Source organism: Gymnodraco acuticeps, unplaced genomic scaffold (assembly GCF_902827175.1).
Source record: "Gymnodraco acuticeps unplaced genomic scaffold, fGymAcu1.1, whole genome shotgun sequence".
Lineage (NCBI taxonomy): Eukaryota > Metazoa > Chordata > Actinopteri > Perciformes > Bathydraconidae > Gymnodraco > Gymnodraco acuticeps.
This window is the reverse complement of record NW_022991219.1, coordinates 334,949-352,959: the sequence shown is the minus strand read 5'-3', so window position 1 is coordinate 352,959 and position 18,011 is coordinate 334,949. Positions and strand designations below refer to the sequence as shown.

The window sequence follows — 18,011 nt, the reverse complement described above, 5'->3', positions numbered from 1 at the left end:
TTTTATCTATACTTTATATTTTTATTCGACCCCAATTTCCACCTTGGTTTTGATGTTACGTAATTTCGTTCGACGAGTTAAAATCAGACACTTACCGACACCGTAAGTATAGCATAACAGCCGACGTTAGCTCAAAACACTAGCTAGCTTTAGTACGTACTATCACAACATATGCCCAGCTATAGTAGCGGTATCTTTCTTTTATCAAACTACCAGTCAAATACAATTATTAAAGCTGACAATACACCTAGGCCTATTTATATTTACTGTGTCGTTTGTGAACACATTTAAATCATAACAAATTGGAAGAAAAAAAAGCCCACCTTTTAGCAACAGGAAGAGATTACGGTGGTTGTCAAGCCAACGCTTGTGTGAGAATCACGTGACGTTCTTCTCCTCTTATTTATCAGGCACAGCGCTGCACTGACACCTGCAGGCAGAACAGCGGAACTCTCAATAAGAACGATATGTCCCAATGTAAACGTTTTGCATAATTGTTGTAGTAATATGTTCCATGACGTGAATGTAGTTAGAGATTAACAGCTTTATTTCAATTTATTATTATATTCCACTGTTTTATAGATGACAACATGTAGGCCTACTGTCTACTCCTTTATATCTTTAGTTCACAGTGGCTGAAAAGTATTTAATACATGTGCTAGTTGTTATTTTACTTGGATGTTTCCGTTTTATTGTGCATATGTGAACATTGTAACTCTACAATGTGGGTTTCATATTCCTCTGCTGAAAGAGGAAAGTGTCTCTGATTATCTTAAATATTAGTTTAAGGTGTGTACATACAAGTACATCTAGTTTTGAAGCCAACCGAGATGTAGTATTCATTTACCCAAATGATAAGGAATATTGAAACTCCCAGTAAACATGCAGCTTACATTTAATATTTGTGTTTGAAATATGAGAAATTCTGGATCCAGCGGTTCTACTTTCAAATTAGAATTATTTGTATGATATTCGTATACACTTGCTGGATTTTTCGATTCTTTGGGGAAATCATAGCAAACACAAAGTTGTTCAGAGCATTGTTCTAAAAGTTCTACATTTAAACTTCACTTAGGAAAAAGAAAAAGAAAAAGAGTAAAGGCATCAACACGTTCTTAGATATATTATACATTGTATACAGGAAGGCAATATTGGATGACAATAATTGAAGGTTGATATCTTTGATATTCTATCTGATCAACGTGGAGAACATTATACTTGTTTCGTTATTTGATGTATTTAAACTTAGTGGGTAATAAAAACGATTCTGATATTACTTTACAAACTGCTGATTAGCAGCCTCTTTGATATAATAGTGTCATCATTAATTGAATGGCTATTTTGTAGTGGAATAAAACTAAAACATTTGCATCTGAGAAATAGTGGAATAAAAGTATTACGTAGCAGAATATAAAAATACTCAAGTAAATGTAATTACTTTCCAGTAATCATCCCACTGTAGGGGATGTTTAAACACCATTTGTATTGTGCGGTTTTTACTTGTTGTAATGGAATATAAGTCAAATTTTTATTATTTATTACAAAACACACAAAAACAAGTATTTTACTTGTGTAGCATATTTATGTAAATACAGCCAATGTTTATCTAGGAATATTTGATTGTATTTCAAAGTCTCGTGATAACATTGGTTAGGCGTGCGAATGACGCAGTTTGGTGGCAGGGGAGGGGAGCCGAGCAGCAGTGTAGGAAAAGAGGAGGAAGCAGCAAGGATGGCGGAGTCACACCTCTGAAGGTAAAACAGTTATATTATCACATTAACAGTGGTCGTTTTAGCCCCACAGCACTGTTTCGCATCACGCCAGGGATAACACTCTCTCCAGTCTCTCGCTGCGGCGTGTTTATGGTTTAAGTGTCATTTTGAGCTGGTGAGTACGAACGCACTCTTTTGTTCAGCTTCGGAATGGCCGCTGTTTTTCAGTGTTTTCTTTTTTTCCTCAGCTAATATTCAACACGGGAACGGGTTGTATATACGATGTTACAGTTAGTTTTTACCTTGTGTTTCTTAAATGGCCGCTCTCATGGAATACCCCCTGCCTCTACCGGCTGTTCTCTTTGGGTGTCTTCTGCCCGCTCAGCTGGCCGCAGCAGAGCTTTCCCTCTCGGTCACTCAGACTCACGGCGGACGGGTCGGTCCGACAGCCGCTATGCTCGGGCCTACACACAGCTAGCTTTGCTTGGATAAAAGCTCACCGCTGGATGTGAGTTAATTTGTCAGGCAAATCACCGACCCATTTGTAACACGTTTTTTGCGTAACAATGGTTCTTGGTATTATAATGTTACATTTGCCTTTACTTTTACTCGTTTGAGTCTTAATGTCGCTCGCTAAAACGCTGCTAGCTGCTGGGCTAACCTGCTCGCTAGCTGACGTTAGCACGTTAGCGTTTGGGCATAACTGACGTTTGCTTTGCTGTTGACGTTTAGCTTAGCTCCTTTTATTTCCTGCCTTGTTGTCAGTCGTTTTAGTCGGCTAAGCTACAATGTTTTCCTCTTTTTAAAGATTTATTGATGAATATTTGTATTGTAGATATGATCTCTCAAACACTTTAAAATGTTGGTTTGGGTAACATTAGATAGTGTAGCCTACCCCTATTGGGTAACGACTATCAATGTTATTTAGCTAACGTTAGTTTATGTTGGGTTAAGGTTTAGCATGACAACTGTTCACGTCACACCAATGATCAGTGCCAAAACACAAAGTGGGCTTATCGTAATTATCCATATTATGTACAATAATGAATCTCTAACGGTGACTTCACATCCTGACCAGTACCGTTTGTCAGTTATCAGTTTGCAAGGATTTGTCATTGGTCCACGTACGTTAGCCATCAGGCTAGCTGCGTCCTGTGGAGTAGCTGATATCTGCCACCTCACATCGTTTGCTATTTCTTCCATATATTACACAAATAACCATGTCACTGACAGGCAGGGTTATTCATGCTTTTATTTGTATTTGTTATTATTGTGTTTGGTAGTAGCACACTGTCAACATGAACACAGGAGCTGAGTTTTAGACGCATACTGAATCGAAATCTGTAGTACATGTTGTTATATGAAAGCACTTCATTTGTTTAATTGCATTATCTGATTGCTGCATTTCTTATTTAATCAAAAGGCATTAAAAGGAGCAAACAAAAGCATGAGAACAGCAAACTGTTCTGCCAAGGCCTAAATGCTCTGGCATTGTCAGTTCCTAATGGAAACTTCATGAGTCTCTATGTGGTTTGCAAGTGCTATGAAATGTGTAGTGGCACTTTATGGTGGTGTTGTGTGTTTGCTGATGGACATGCATTAGCTTTTATCCAAAGCTGTGTATATGTGTGACCTAATATGTGTATCTACTGAATGAGTGATGTTGAGTAACAGGGATCCCTATGCTGCTTGCAGGTTTGGTCCGTGAGAAATTGCTATGTTAAATTGACATTATCCAATGCTTTTGGCCAACATATGTCACAAGGGCTTCTTTAAATAAGTCCCCCACATCTGGATACTAGACAGTTGTTAAGGCCAATGTAAAGATTGGAAATTGATTTAGAGCATCCACAAATGGTTGAGTTTTTAAAATAAAAGACACTTTACTTAATGCTCGGACTGTACATTACATCCTGAACCCTCTTTTTTAAATAACAGCTATTGGTATTAAACCACTGTGTTTTGCCGAAACTCCTCCATGCATTTGAAAAATCCAACCATGAGCATGTCTGCGTTGGTTTGGTTTATATATTTTCTTTTAATGAGCTGACCAAACAATGACCAACAGTTGACCGGATAGTCATAAATATCACTACAAATAATTAGGAAATGAATTTGCTCTATTGGATTGCCAACCTTTCCTCTGATCTTGTTTGGTCTTCATTCGGTGCAAGCAGAAAACATCAAGTCTTTAGATGCAGAGATACATCAATACGCAATCACAAGTTTACATGTGGTTTGTTATAAACCGACCAGGGAGTGTAACCATAAAAGGAAGTTGCTGTCACAGTTAGACTGAGATGTCTCTTGCAGTTGCGCTGGCCTGGATATTCTCATGTAATTGTAATACTTATTTTGTGCACAGTTATGCCTATTACAGTCACTGTTGCCTTTTTACCCTTTTATTTCTGATGGTCTAGAAGAGCAGCAGATACCTTTCTTATGTACATAACACACTGTCAAACATTCCATCATGTTAGGGGGCTGCTATTGACCCAATATTTATTTTACCCAAAAGGTCATATGACCTGTTGTTGTGGAGACTTCATGCTTTGAAGGCCACTTCTAAAGAGTTCTCTGGCAGTACTAACCTTTTCCCTTAGCTCTGATCCTGAGCCAAAACTGCCTTTCTTTTTTACCATGGCTTTGCTTTTACTAGTGCGGGACAGCTTTACACAGAGTAGCAATAGAGACATTATGGCTCAGTTTGTCATGCAAAGATACAACAAGTAGAGGATTTGGTCTGTATGTCTCTTAAATGTAAATATTCAGTGTGACTATTATGTTTCATGCTTTATAGTGGATGGCCGAATGCATGTTTAGGTGGGGCTGTCGGCTTACAGTAATGTCAACACCCTCTCGGCCATGTTTGTTTAGCAGGAGTAAGTTGGTGTGAGGTTATGCTCAGTACGTTCAACAGATTTGTTTGGAGTGGCACATCATGGTACTGACAACCAACCAGACCTGTTGAAGTGTTGCTGTTTTTTGTCTCGTGAATAAGGAAGCATATTGTGAAGGTATCATAACCTTTTTTATTGTACTTACTCTTTTCACTTGAAGCAGCTTACATCGCACCATAATCATTACAACATCAAGTCAATTCAAATAATGGTTTATTGACATTTTGATATTATCGTTCAGTTTTTTCTAGCAGTTACATCTGTTTAGAGAAGTGTGTCAGTGTGGATCGGTTGTGGCAGGAAGGCGTGGATCGGTTGTGTTTCAGACTTTCTTTCCAGCATGAAAACGTTTTCAACTAACAGCAGTTCTTCAGATGTGTGGTTAACCTGCAAAATGTTGCAGAAAAATGAGAGAATTGCCAATGTTTTTTTTGTCCACTGCATGCATTACTGGCTTACGTGTTTGTGATCGCCAGCAGTGCCCATTTTTAAATCAGAACACATTTGGGACTGTTTGAATGCTTCCCGAGTGAATATTATTCTGTTTTTTCCCCAAATTATCACACTGACTTTTTTATAAATCACCCATTTCAAAAGGAAAACAAGGCTATTTTGAGTTTCACAGCATCCATGTTTTATACAGTCTATGGTAGGGCTGTGCATCTTCACTGGTCTCACGATTCGATTACGATTATCCTGTCAACGATTCGATATCACGATGCATAACAATGCGTTGCATCCTCAATTTTCTATATTACTGCACATGGCTTCTTTTTCATCAATGAACACATGCAGTAAATAAATATAAACTCCCTTTTTATTATTTAGAAAGTGCGTCAGAAATCAATAACATAAATGTCTTGACATTGAATTATAAACCAATTGTATAGGTCGAGCCTCCCTATATCTGTGTGTGAAATTGTTCCATCCTCAAAAACGAATGCTTCTGCAGCTTCTAGCAACGGTCTTCTGTTAAAAAAGGACACTGAATGTCCTGAATGTGGCATCACTAACATGACTTGAGTCTGAACACAGCAGACAACAGGAGTATTTACAATAGCATATACAAACAAAAATACTGCATGTGGGTGCACACTTACATTCTCTGTCTTACTGTTGCATAAATCCATGAATGTATGAGATTAAGTTAGCTTCATTATATCTCAATCGCTGATTAAGTGAATAATAATGTTTCTATCGGGTCACTATCAGCCTGTCACTCAATATTTTCAGGGAGGGGTTTGGAGGAACGGAGAGGAGACGGTCATCGCGGAAGCTTTCCTCCTGCCTTCACAAACTTTACACACGTATTTATCAACTGAAAATAGCAAGAGGACATTCATACTCTGCAATCCAAGACTTAATTAAATCCACCAAAAACCTGACATGATTGTAACGCAAGTATTTTAAAAACATAAATCCCTGTGTCTCTGAGCCGCAGCGACACGGACTGATTCAGAGCGGGTGATTCTGCTGTTGGTTCTGGACTTGTGTTGGTGGATAAAGCAGACGGCTCTGTGTTTGGAGTCGCTGTGCCGCTGTCACTTCTGTTCCCTGATCTCTGCGTCACCGACCGATTTGATATTCGTGACAGAAAAAGAAAAAAACCCGTTGTCCCGCTGTGGCCGGAAGATCAGGAAGCAACGTTACTATTCTATAATCGACTATGTTCTGTTCCTGCATCGATGCAGAATCGTCCGCATCACGATGCATCGTAGAAACGATTAATTTCAACACCCCTAGTCTATGGGCTAACATAGCCTATACTATCCCATCAATCAAAATGTTAGGATTTATTCAGGTCCTACAGACGAGGTTCATACTCTCTGTAATGATGGCCGTAAAGGTCCTTGCTTTAGGGCAACTGCAAGAAGTGATTTATTTCTCCAAATATTTTTAGCAGTGTTAAATATATTCACTATAAATGCTGGATGAATAACAGAGATGCAGATATATATTAGGGATGCCAGCGATTATTCGAATATTCGTTAGTCTCCATTAGGGCTGTGCAATTAATCGTATTTTAATCGCGATTATGATTATGGCTTGCGACGATTATGAAAACAGCATAATTGACAAAATACGATTATTTTGCTGGGTGCGCTTTCGCCCCACCCTAAAAGCCCACTCGGCCACGTGGGAGTGACATGTGTTGTGAGTGTTCAGCGCGAGCGAAGATGTCAGAACAAGAGCAGCAACTCGTTAAAAAGAAGGGTCAAACTATTTCCACTATTTGAAAGTACTTTGCCATTACATTCCACATCGCTAAAGATATGTGCCCAGTTAGCACTGTTAGCAACCAGGGCTTTAAGCAACTTGTCAACACGTTGGACAAGCGTTACGCGATGCCGTCTCGGTATTATTTCAGCAGGTCTGCGCTGCCTGCGCTATATGACAAATGCCGTGGGGAAGTTGAGAGATGTGGCTTCAGCTGACTACTTTGCGACCACAACGGACCTATGCTATGGTCTAGCCCAGGGGTGCCCAACCAGTCGATCGCGAGATGTGTCTAAAAATAGAACAACAATATTCTGTTTTATCGTTAATGTCCTGTAACATAATCTTCCTGTGCCAGAATAATGCACTTGAACGCATCAAAGCTTTGTGATTGGCCGGCGTCACCCCATGTGTCGGGGCGTGGCTGAGGGTCTTCAGTACAGGTGGCAATATTGTCACCTGCCTGCGCTCATCTCTGAAACCAGACCATGTAAACAGGCTGGTGTTTCTTGCAAACAATCTTTAAGAGATGACATGAGCAGCCCTACCAGCATTTGCCATGGTGGCCTAAACATTTTTATTTGGTCTTAAATTGTAGTTCAACATTTATTTCCTGTTACTTCTGGACCATGACGGTTGGCCAGCCTTCAACGTTTAACTGAGTGGAATATGTTGAATATGTTTTACCAAAATGTTGGCTATATGTTAAGGAGTTTTCAGTAGGTTGTGACAGTGCACTGCATCATATTTGATTTAATTTATTTTGGTCTAATTTATTTGTATTTATCATATTAATAATATATGTTTAGTATGGTTTTGGAAGTGCGCTCCAACATATTTGGTCTTGTTTATTGGTAAAATATTATTTGTTTTATTATCCCTCCGCAGCCGGTTGGCGTAATTTTGGCACAATTCCGTTGTACAGACCGACATTAACAGCAGCCCTTTTTTTTTTCTCCCGCGGGGGGGGGGTGTTGAATAATCGATTATTATGGGCTGTCCGATTTTCGATTTTGATCCAATGTCCCCTCACTTTACAGCAGTAGAAGCACACTCTGATTTGAACGTGTGAAAATGATCATATTTTCTTTTTCTTTTTCCCTAACAGCAAACCTTCGACGGATTTAAAAAAAAAAAAACCTTGATGACCTTTGCAGCCCGAAATAACTTGTATCCAAGGTCCTGGGATTGTATGCAGTTCGAACACTTAAGCATGTGGCCCATGGGTGCCACAGTCCTGCTACTTCAAAGGATCTTTTCTCCCCTGGAATTTTAACATAGGAACAAAGTTTCAAAAGCATCCAAAAAACCCTTTGGATCACAAGGCATTTATTTCAAGGATAATCATAAATGTGTGGACCTGTACAGGGATGTTTTCTTTAAAAGCCTACTTGACTGTATGTGTCCCTTTTTTCCCGAATAAGTAACCTAACAAGAGAGACTCCCATGAGCAACTCTGCAGGAGGCTCGATAACGTCGACATGAGTAGTACTTTAGGCAAAGAAAAAGATTCGAAAGAAAAGGACCCCAAAGGTGGTCCGGCTGGGAAAGAAAGGGAAAAAGAGGCCAAGGCTCTAGCCGGCTTAGTCAAAGATGGTGGTAAAGAAACGAAGACCAAAGGGAAAGATGCCAAAGATGGAAAGAAGGACACCAGCAGCTCAACACCGGGTGTTGCCTTCTCGGTTGACAATACGATTAAGCGGCCAAACCCGGCAGCAGGTACACGCAAGAAGTCCAGCAATGCCGAGGTGATCAAAGAGCTCAACAAGTGCCGGGAGGAGAACTCAATGAGACTGGACCTATCTAAACGGTCCATTCACATGCTGCCCACCTCCATTAAGGAGTTGACGCAGCTGGCTGAACTCTACTTATACAGCAACAAGCTGCAGAGCCTGCCGGCTGAGGTTGGTTGCCTGTCAGGCCTGGTCACTTTGGCGCTGAGCGAGAACTCCCTGACCAGTTTGCCTGACTCCCTGGACTCCCTTAAGAAGCTTCGAATGCTCGACCTCCGGCACAACAAGCTGAGAGAGATACCGGCTGTCGTCTACCGACTAACATCTCTGACCACGCTGTACCTGCGCTTCAACCGCATCACAACCGTGGAGAAGGACATCCGAAACCTTTCCAAGCTCACTATGCTCAGCATTCGGGAGAACAAGATTAAACAGCTGCCTGCAGAGATAGGTGAGCAACATCTGTGTTTAAAGACGGGAATGAAAATCCCCAAATGTAGGCAAATCAAGAAGACACAATGAAGTCTAGTGGTCATGAAAAATCCAATAATGGTAACTGCATACCATTGGGTTTATGGCATTAAGCCAGTGTTCATTTCCACCCAAATTATATGTGCTGATAGAATATTTAAAAAAAATCTTATATTTTTAAAAACAAAAAGCACCAATAGCACACTTCCTCAGCTCCCAGCATAAAAACATATCTTACTATTCAAAATCACATATATTACTGAATGTTAAAGCGGGGAATCCAGCTGCCCATTGTATTTTGTGTGCTGTATTTTTGTGATTTAATATAGAGTTCTTGCTATAAAACATGCTAGGTACTTAAGCCTAGCATGCACAAAAGTCATCTGACCTTTTTAAAGGATGGACAAAGATAGATTTCCTCAGTGCAGCAGAGAGTGGGTTACTGTAAATGCTTTCATCTTGAATAAAGTTGATTCCAATTTTGTGTACATCTTTCTGCAGGGGAGCTATGCAATCTCATAACTCTGGATGTGGCACACAACCAGTTAGAACACCTACCGAAGGAGATCGGGAATTGCACACAGATAACCAACCTCGACTTGCAGCACAATGAGCTCTTGGACCTACCAGAGACTATAGGTACATTTAGTACAGTACATATTATGACTCAAAAGCAAAGTTATTGTCTGTGGCGCCAACTAGATTTGATACACGTTGTAATGTTTCTTTTGTCGTTGTAGGCAACCTTGCTAGCATAAATCGCTTAGGGCTGCGATACAATAGATTATCAGCGATCCCCAGATCATTAGCCCAATGCCGAGAGCTGGAGGAGCTAAACCTGGAAAACAACAACATTTCGGTGTTGCCTGAAGTAAGTGGAACCAAATACACAATGTTGATTGAATAAAAATAACATCGTAAGAAATTATAATAATAATTATCACTTGCAGTTGTAATTTGCATTATACTAAAATCAAATATTTTCTGCAATGATCTTGCAGGTCAAAAAGTATCAAAGATACAAACAACAGATACATGTTAATGCCTTGAGCCCTCGGCGCTGTGCTCTAAAATGAAGTCTCTAAAAAAGCTACTGTTTGCATTGTTTAGAGCTTAACCACTTAATTTCTTGTGTATCACCGAGATCCACTAATGTATGCCAAGTAAAGACCGTAGCCTACATTGATAGAGTCCTGTTCTTATGGTTTGTCATGTCTCTTGCTGTGCTTGGCTAGGGCCTACTTTCAAGTTTGGTCAACCTAACCAGTCTAACACTGGCAAGGAACTGCTTCCAGTCGTACCCTGTGGGGGGACCATCCCAGTTCTCCACCATCTACTCCCTCAACATGGAGCACAACCGCATCAACAAAATCCCCTTTGGCATCTTCTCCAGGGCCAAAGTGTTAAGCAAGCTTAACATGAAGGTATATTTGATTGTATACATGGTTGCCTGTAGTTAAAAGTATTGAATGATATTCAGAATATTTATTTTCACCTCAGATATTTTATTTTTCGAAATGTGAAAAACAAGTGATTCCAATAACACCAAAGATGGCTGTGTTCTATTCAAGTCCCATCAAGTCTTGACAGTGGGGCAATGGGCCAGAAACCCTGAAACGGTATTAGCTCAATTCAGCCATGATTTTTTATTATTATTTATGGACACCTCTGAATTTCATGCTGTAACCTGTCGAAATATTTTCTGTAAAAAATCAAGCTAGACCGTGAGAATGAATTGGACCTTCTACCTGAGCGATACTGTATTTAAACGATAAGTAAATCGGTAATATACAAGGTTTTAAATCTTAACAAATTATCTATAATCCATTTGTAGCGGTACAGTCTTCAGCATTATGAATTGTTGACTTTGCGACATTTATAATAAAGCTGAACCCTCACAGTAAAGGTGGATATAAATATTTACTAAAACTGAACAAGGTCTAACAATGTAATTATTTAATTGTTTTAAAGGATGTGCGTACATTTTTATAACGCCTATTCTAGAAGATAGGGATGGCCAATATCTACAACAATATTATTTAATTACAGATGCCGCTATATTATAATGCAACACCTTAGATGGAGCTGCATCACAGAAATTCCAGTTGGCTGATAGTGTTGTTCAGAACTAAGGCTGCCTGAACAACACCACCTTTGCTAATAAAGGTATGCCATTATCTTTTCAGGACAACCAGTTAACATCGCTGCCGTTGGACTTTGGCACATGGACGAGCATGGTCGAGCTTAACCTGGCCACCAATCAGCTGACAAAGATCCCAGAGGACGTCTGTGGTTTAGTCTCGCTGGAGGTGGGTCTTGTATTTACAGTCAGACTTGAGTTTGTGCAATACCCAGTAAGTTTATCAAGTACTCACAAGTACAAAGAGTATCCTCTATGAATAGAAGTGTTGGAGCCAATATGTCCAGACATTACAGCCCTTATCTTACGAGTAAATCGTTGAGGCATTTTTCCCTTGTTTGACATATATGGATAGCAACTCTTACTAAGCAACTCTTACTCATGGTATTACGTGTTGGGTTTGGCTGAAAAGTACTACACAGGCCAATTTCCTCAATACTGTAGTAACCTAAGTACAGGCTAAAAAGTCCAACAAACCTTTTTTCACAAGATGTTTCAGTTATTATTAACACAAATATTCAAATGTCTTCATGTGTTGTTTGACATGTTTTGACTGAAACAGTGAAGCAATCCCTGTTTCTTGTTGTGTATAAACTCGTCATTGTTTTCACAGGTGTTAATATTGTCCAATAATCTTCTCAAGAAGTTACCACATGGTATTGGGAATTTGAGAAAGCTGCGGGAGCTCGACTTGGAGGAAAACAAGTTGGAATCTCTACCCAATGAAATTGCTTATCTTAAAGACATACAGGTACGTTTTCTCCATTATACCTGGAGCTCTTTATTGTTTGTTGCAGATTGTTGTTGTATAGGTTTGTATTTGTTTATATAGGAACATTTTGTAAAAAATCTGATTTTGGCAAATCCTGTTGTAATAAAACACACTGCAGGAGATGGTGATGCATTTCTATAGTATGGCTGTTGAATTGCTTTAAATAAATATGGCTTATTAGAACCAGGATCTAATGAGTGCCTGAATAAGAAGCAAAAACACTTCTGTATTTACACAGTTCAAACAATACTCAATCTTTGGTTATTGTGTTGAAATATCAAACTGAGGAACAATCATAAGAATAAACGTAAACATTTAGAGCCTCATCATTGGCTGTAGGACAGTTTAGTAGAACAGGTTATCAGACAATCAGTTGTGTGATGACAGCAGACAATATAACTGGGTGATAAAGCGTGTATGCTATGGCATTCTAATTTAACCATCTTTTAGAGCACATTATAACCTTTGCTCTTTCTCTCTCATTAGAAATTGGTGCTGACAAATAATCAGCTGACCACGTTACCCAGAGGCATCGGCCACCTCACCAACCTTACTCATCTGGGTTTGGGGGAGAACCTGCTGCAACACCTCCCAGAGGAAATAGGTAAGTACATCAACTGAGTATTCTTCGCTGACGATGCGAAACTAGTGTCTCTTAGTAAAGGGTTACGGTACGATAATACTTTATTGGTCAGATCAAGTCTGAAATGTGACTTGCGTCACAGCAGCTCCATGTCCAACACCAACATAGACACATATCCAGACACAAGACATGAAACACAAACAACGAACATTTAACAAAACATCACAATCACTGAGAGGAAACCTTTTCATGACCCTTTAGCGTGCATTCGATCTGAGATTTAGCTCTGTGTTTACTGTGAGGATGGACTGATGCACAAAGGAGTGCTTCAGTCTGACCTTATTGAATCGTGGGACCCTGTATCTCCGATCAGATGGTAGAAGATCATATTCACTGTTCAGAACATGGTTTGGGTCAGAGATGATGTTGTTGGACAGCCTCACCAGGTTGTTATGATGAGTCATAGAGTCTCTGACAGGTTGACCAACAATCTGTGAGCAGATTTTTAACAGCTGGAGCAGTTTTGATTTTAAAGCTGTTGACAAACACTTGTACCAGGTAGTATTGCAGTACTGTAGAATGGACCACAGATGTAAAGAACAACGTATGTATTTTTATGGTGTTGTTTCCATGTTCTTAAAATGTAACTTTATAAATTAGTTGTATCTTTTCATCTGATTTAAAGTGTGACTTTGTTTCCTTGAAAAAAGATAAACTTAACCAATCGGATTTGAGAGCTTAACAGTGTGTCACACCTTTGACCCTTCCTGCGTGTGATTGGCTGGTGACCGCTGAGGTTAAGAGTTTAGCCCGAGATTACAACGGGTGGAGAAAGTAGCTGAAGGTGGGTTTATTTTGAGAGTTTTCAGACTGGATTCCAGAGGAAGCAAATGCATCTGAATTAGGGCTGTGCGATTATGGCAAACATCATAATCCCCATTATTTCCGAGGCTCTCAGACCCGCCTCCCTTGATGACAGCAGCAGCTTCGGTTCATGCCTCCTCTAACGGTCCCGTCTGTCCTCAGGTACACTGGAGAACCTGGAGGAGCTGTACCTCAACGACAACCCCAACCTGCGCAGCCTCCCGTTCGAGCTGGCCCTCTGCAGCAAGCTGTCCATCATGAGCATCGAGAACTGTCCCCTCAGCCACCTGCCGCCCCAGATTGTCGCAGGGGGTCCCTCCTTCATCATCCAGTTCCTCAAGATGCAGGGACCGTACCGTGCCATGGTCTGAGCCGAAAGCAGCTCACTCCCAGTCCTACTTAACTCCAAACCCTCCACTTGCTCTGCACCCTCTCGCCTGCCCGCCCCCATTAGGTGTATCATACACTGTAAAGAAAACCGACTTGCCACAATCAGTGTCGGGGGCGAACACATGGAGGAAGAGGGAGGACAAGATGATGTTTCTTTCACCATCCTCGGGCAGAAACGGGGCGAATCGTCTGAGACTTGACTTCTGTTTTACTCCAGAGTTTATCACGGTCATTTTCGTACCCCAGCCACCCCTGCTCATGTTTCATTCCCTATCAGAGGAAAATGTTCCATCTCTTTGCCAAAACTGAAGATATATAAAGTTATATATATTGAGTAACTGTGAGCTAAGTGGCAAGTCTTTTAACCATATAAACCGTGCTCCCATTGCCAATGTATTTACAGTAATTACACGCATCTATTATGTGAGCAAGGATACAATTGTATGCAAAAACAAACAAAAAAAGTCTTTGGAACATTTACTGCTGCTGCTGTAATTTTAACGTTGTCATCTTGTTATATTTTCTTTTGATATTCACTTTTTTTTACATCACCTTCGCTCCAGATAACTTATGTTAACGGCTTCTTGACCACAGAGAACAAAGGTCTAATGATGGCATGTTTAGAATATCTTTTTGTATTTTTTTTTACCTGTTTTTGTTTCTTTTCAAAAACTGTGCCTATGTTTAGAGTGATCCAGTGGTTCATTTCTAGACACAATTGTCCATGAGAATACAAAGATATAAATTATTTCAATAATTCATTTTTTATTACTGCTGTTTTTAAGTTAGTTTAACTTTTTTTTTTTGTTGTTGCATTTTTTGCTGTAGCATCAATCTGTTAAAGCAAGTGATATAATTAGTTAAAATAGGGTAATTGGAGATCTTTTTAACAAATAACAGCAGCAGTTGTTAAACATTAAGCTAGTAACGTATATGAGAAATGCCAATCATAAAAAAGAAGCAAGATGGACTTTTCTCCCGTGCTGGTGGTGACCCCCGTCAATATTGCTTTTGTGACAAAAAGTTATTTGGAAAAAAGTCAAACCTACAGAGGTGATGGGATAAATGACGAGATGTTTTATACATGTATACAAATCCTGGTTGTTGCCTTGAGTGCAATTTTAGTTCTGTTTACTGGTTTGATATTATCTTCAGTGTTGGGCTGCATAGCTATCATTCAATTGATCATTGACCAACATATCAAGCATTTAGAAGAAGACCTTATCTCGGTCTCTTGCGCTGTGGTGAGTGTATCAGAGCTTCAAAACAGTTTGATAAGAAATCATTGACAGGTAACACTTCCTATTGGTAATATCCTTAATTCCTCAGTATTTTTTTGTTTTTGACAAATCTTAATTACATGATGGAAAATGTTCCCTTGATTTAGATTCCTTATGTAATTATATCTATTTTTTCCTTAAATATCTTCTTTTGTCCCACACTGTCCCAGCAATGCTGCTGCTCTTATGCACTTTTTTAAAAAGACATTGGCATCCTCTATATTAAAAAAAAACAAACACACAGTAGCCTCTCATTGGTTATGGTTTCATAAAGTATTTTATCTGTTTTAAATAACGGTTTATCATGTACATTTGTATCAATTGAACATAAATGTTGAGTTTAGCGGGCTCAGAATATACTAGTAACTTTCTTTGGGGAAGTTGTATCCTGTCAATCTTAAAAGGGTCTGTGTGGCTGAGATGTTTTAAGATTCCCATATCCTGCTTTCTCCATTGCAAGTGAAGGCTTACTGCAGTTCAGATCAGCATTGTTTATTTGAAATCAATTTGCATTGAGTGTTTTCTTTTTTCTAAATGATGAAATGTGTATTTAGTTAGTATTATTTCAAGTGACTGTACATTAAAAATCCCAACAAAAGGTAATCAAACCCAACTTTTTTTTCTTTATGAAAACGTGTTGCATCCCTGCTCTATATTCAATCATGATTCTGTTTTGTATTGAAACGTGTGGGTCTACTTTTTGCAGCAGCTTGGTGTGTTTTACTTGGCTGTGGCTCGTCTCCTCTCGGCTGGGGAGCGATGTGCCGCTGCTTCTGATTTACCAGCAGAATCTGTTGCTGCTTTCGTGGACTGAAACAATATGCTGAACAACACGGGGAGGCAGGAGGCGGGGAGCGGTCCACTCCAAACACTGATACAAACCTGACGAGGCACAAATCCACTGACCGTTTTGATTTGGCGTCAGGCCCGGTGGCTTTTCTCACAGATCAAATCGTTCGGAAACAACGATGATACGACGCAACAAGGTGCATATTTGAGCTATACGCAGTTACAGTACAAGACTGTCGGAAAAGACAACAACAAATTGTAAAAAGGGCTTTCTGTGTTCACGCTCAACAACACACCGGAGGCATTGCATTCCTGGGTTTTCTATAAAAGCTTTGGAAGTTGTTTTTTTTGTTGTGTATATACTTTTAGCTGTAAACAATTGTGTGAAAAATGCCTTCAACGTGTACTCAAAAGTGAGACGTGCATTAGGTATGCAGCGAGAGTGCTGTGACCCATTTTTACATTCAGTCTGTGGTTTTTGCGTTTTATCATGTGCCATTTTGCAAGGTTGAGGAGGCCTGCATGTGTATGAAGATGCAGAGGATGACGGGAGGTGGGGCACAAACTGAACTAGGCTAATGGACCGGAGAGCATTTATCAGATCCTGGAATGTAGTTTTAATGTGCTGTGTAGGAGACGGAGATCACCGACTAGCACGTTCAGTTTCAGTTTTGACTTGTTATATCAAAAATGATGACAACGTATTGCATACTGGTGCATCCAAAATATTTGGAGTATAATTGGTGTTTATTTTTCTATCGTCTGTGATTTTTAGGCCGTGGAAAGCATCGCAGATCAAAGTAATTTCTCTCATTTTGCTTTTTATTCGGGATCATACAACATGTCCTTTTTTTGCCTGGTTATTTTGGACAGGAAACAAGCATGTTGAACACATTTGTCTGGGTCAGAATCGGGCGTTTTTTGCATATAGGACTTGGATTTAGTGGCTATTTGGTGTATCTGCAAATGCTCCCTTTTTGTATATTGCAAAGGGTATCGAAGCATTGTGTGGCAATGCTTATCCTACTTAATCTACATTGACAAGCAGCCTTAATGGTCCTTTTTATGTGTTTGTTTGGCTATTCCTTGTGTCTATGGCCACTGACTGTACTTGATGACAAGCAACTGGTCGTTACAATGTCAATTTGGGTCTAGTTTCTTTCTGTCTTGTTTTTTTCCTTTTACTCTGTACAGTAATCTGACATTACGGTAGACTCAGTATTGCAAAATGTGTAATGTGATGAGTTTTACAAAGAGACATTGCAATGGAAGATAATGCCATTATGCAGTGAATTTGCATTAGCTTGCGTCTCACTTGTCTTTGGCATTCAAGAGGAATTCCACCAAAACTGGCTTGCAATTATTCTGCAAAAGGTAGACCAGAAGTTAAAAGGATTTATGTTTTCCTAGCAAGTCATATCAGGTTTGAGTAATAAAGTTCAAGGGAAGTAAAAGTTGCTACACATAACTAAATAGACATCTGCTTTTTGTAATTAAACCAAGTCACTTTTGGTGGAAAGGCCCTTTTTAATGGGAAGCCGCCAGTACCCCCTATATTGTATCTCCATACTTTTTCTTGACTGCCTTATGCGCACCAAGCAAAACTTTGATGACAATTTGATTTAAACAACAAAGACAGATAATCTCTTTTCTTTCTTTAATGTCAGTAAAGGGATCTGGGTCTACAGATTTAACAGATGTTGAAAGCAAAGGTTTTGTGTCGGTTGTCTCTTGACTGGACGAGCAGATGCAGACATGACTACCTCTATGCGAGTCTTCATTGCTAACCACAGCGACCAAGATCCAGTCTGAGGTGTTTCTACCTGTGTACAGTACATACAAAGTTGCGTGTTGGCAGCAGGAATTTGGATTTGGACTAGCAATTCAACCACAATTTGTTTTACTTAGCATCCTTCTGTTGTTTTATTTTGGTTTTACGCCTATACAAGTATTATTTGGCAAATGAAAAAGAGGAAAATTGTGTGCTTGGTTGTAAATGACAAACTCTATCAATGCCGCCCCATTGTAAGACAGTTATCCTGAAACCAACTATTGCAGAGTGCTACTTTGCAAATGAGTGAAAATTACCATGTTTGGTGATGTTCTGTATGTACATACATCTTTTTAACTGTAATAAACCGATAAATATTTACAAATTTA

General features: G+C 39.5%; 1 protein-coding gene and 1 long non-coding RNA gene across 3 annotated transcripts in view; one reads left to right on the top strand and one right to left on the bottom strand.

The window, feature by feature from the left end:
• Positions 1-2,399, bottom strand: part of LOC117561689 — a 4,446-nt gene extending 2,047 nt beyond the window's left edge. The window contains exons 1-2 of the long non-coding RNA XR_004571420.1: positions 2,015-2,399; positions 324-430 (exon numbers count right to left, since the gene is read on the bottom strand). This is a non-coding gene — a long non-coding RNA (uncharacterized LOC117561689). The remainder of the gene's footprint in view (positions 1-323; positions 431-2,014) is intronic.
• Positions 1,665-18,011, top strand: shoc2 (SHOC2 leucine rich repeat scaffold protein). 2 transcript variants are annotated; one of them, XM_034239243.1, is made up of 9 exons: positions 1,665-1,754; positions 7,938-9,013; positions 9,535-9,672; positions 9,774-9,904; positions 10,269-10,457; positions 11,220-11,342; positions 11,787-11,924; positions 12,432-12,549; positions 13,555-18,011. In XM_034239243.1, exons 2-9 carry the CDS (start codon positions 8,311-8,313, stop codon positions 13,761-13,763), a joined length of 1,749 nt encoding a protein of 582 aa, XP_034095134.1. In that variant the 5' UTR covers positions 1,665-1,754; positions 7,938-8,310; the 3' UTR covers positions 13,764-18,011. The 2 variants fall into 2 exon arrangements, with proteins under 2 accessions (XP_034095134.1, XP_034095133.1); XM_034239242.1 differs by having other exon boundaries at positions 1,699-1,887.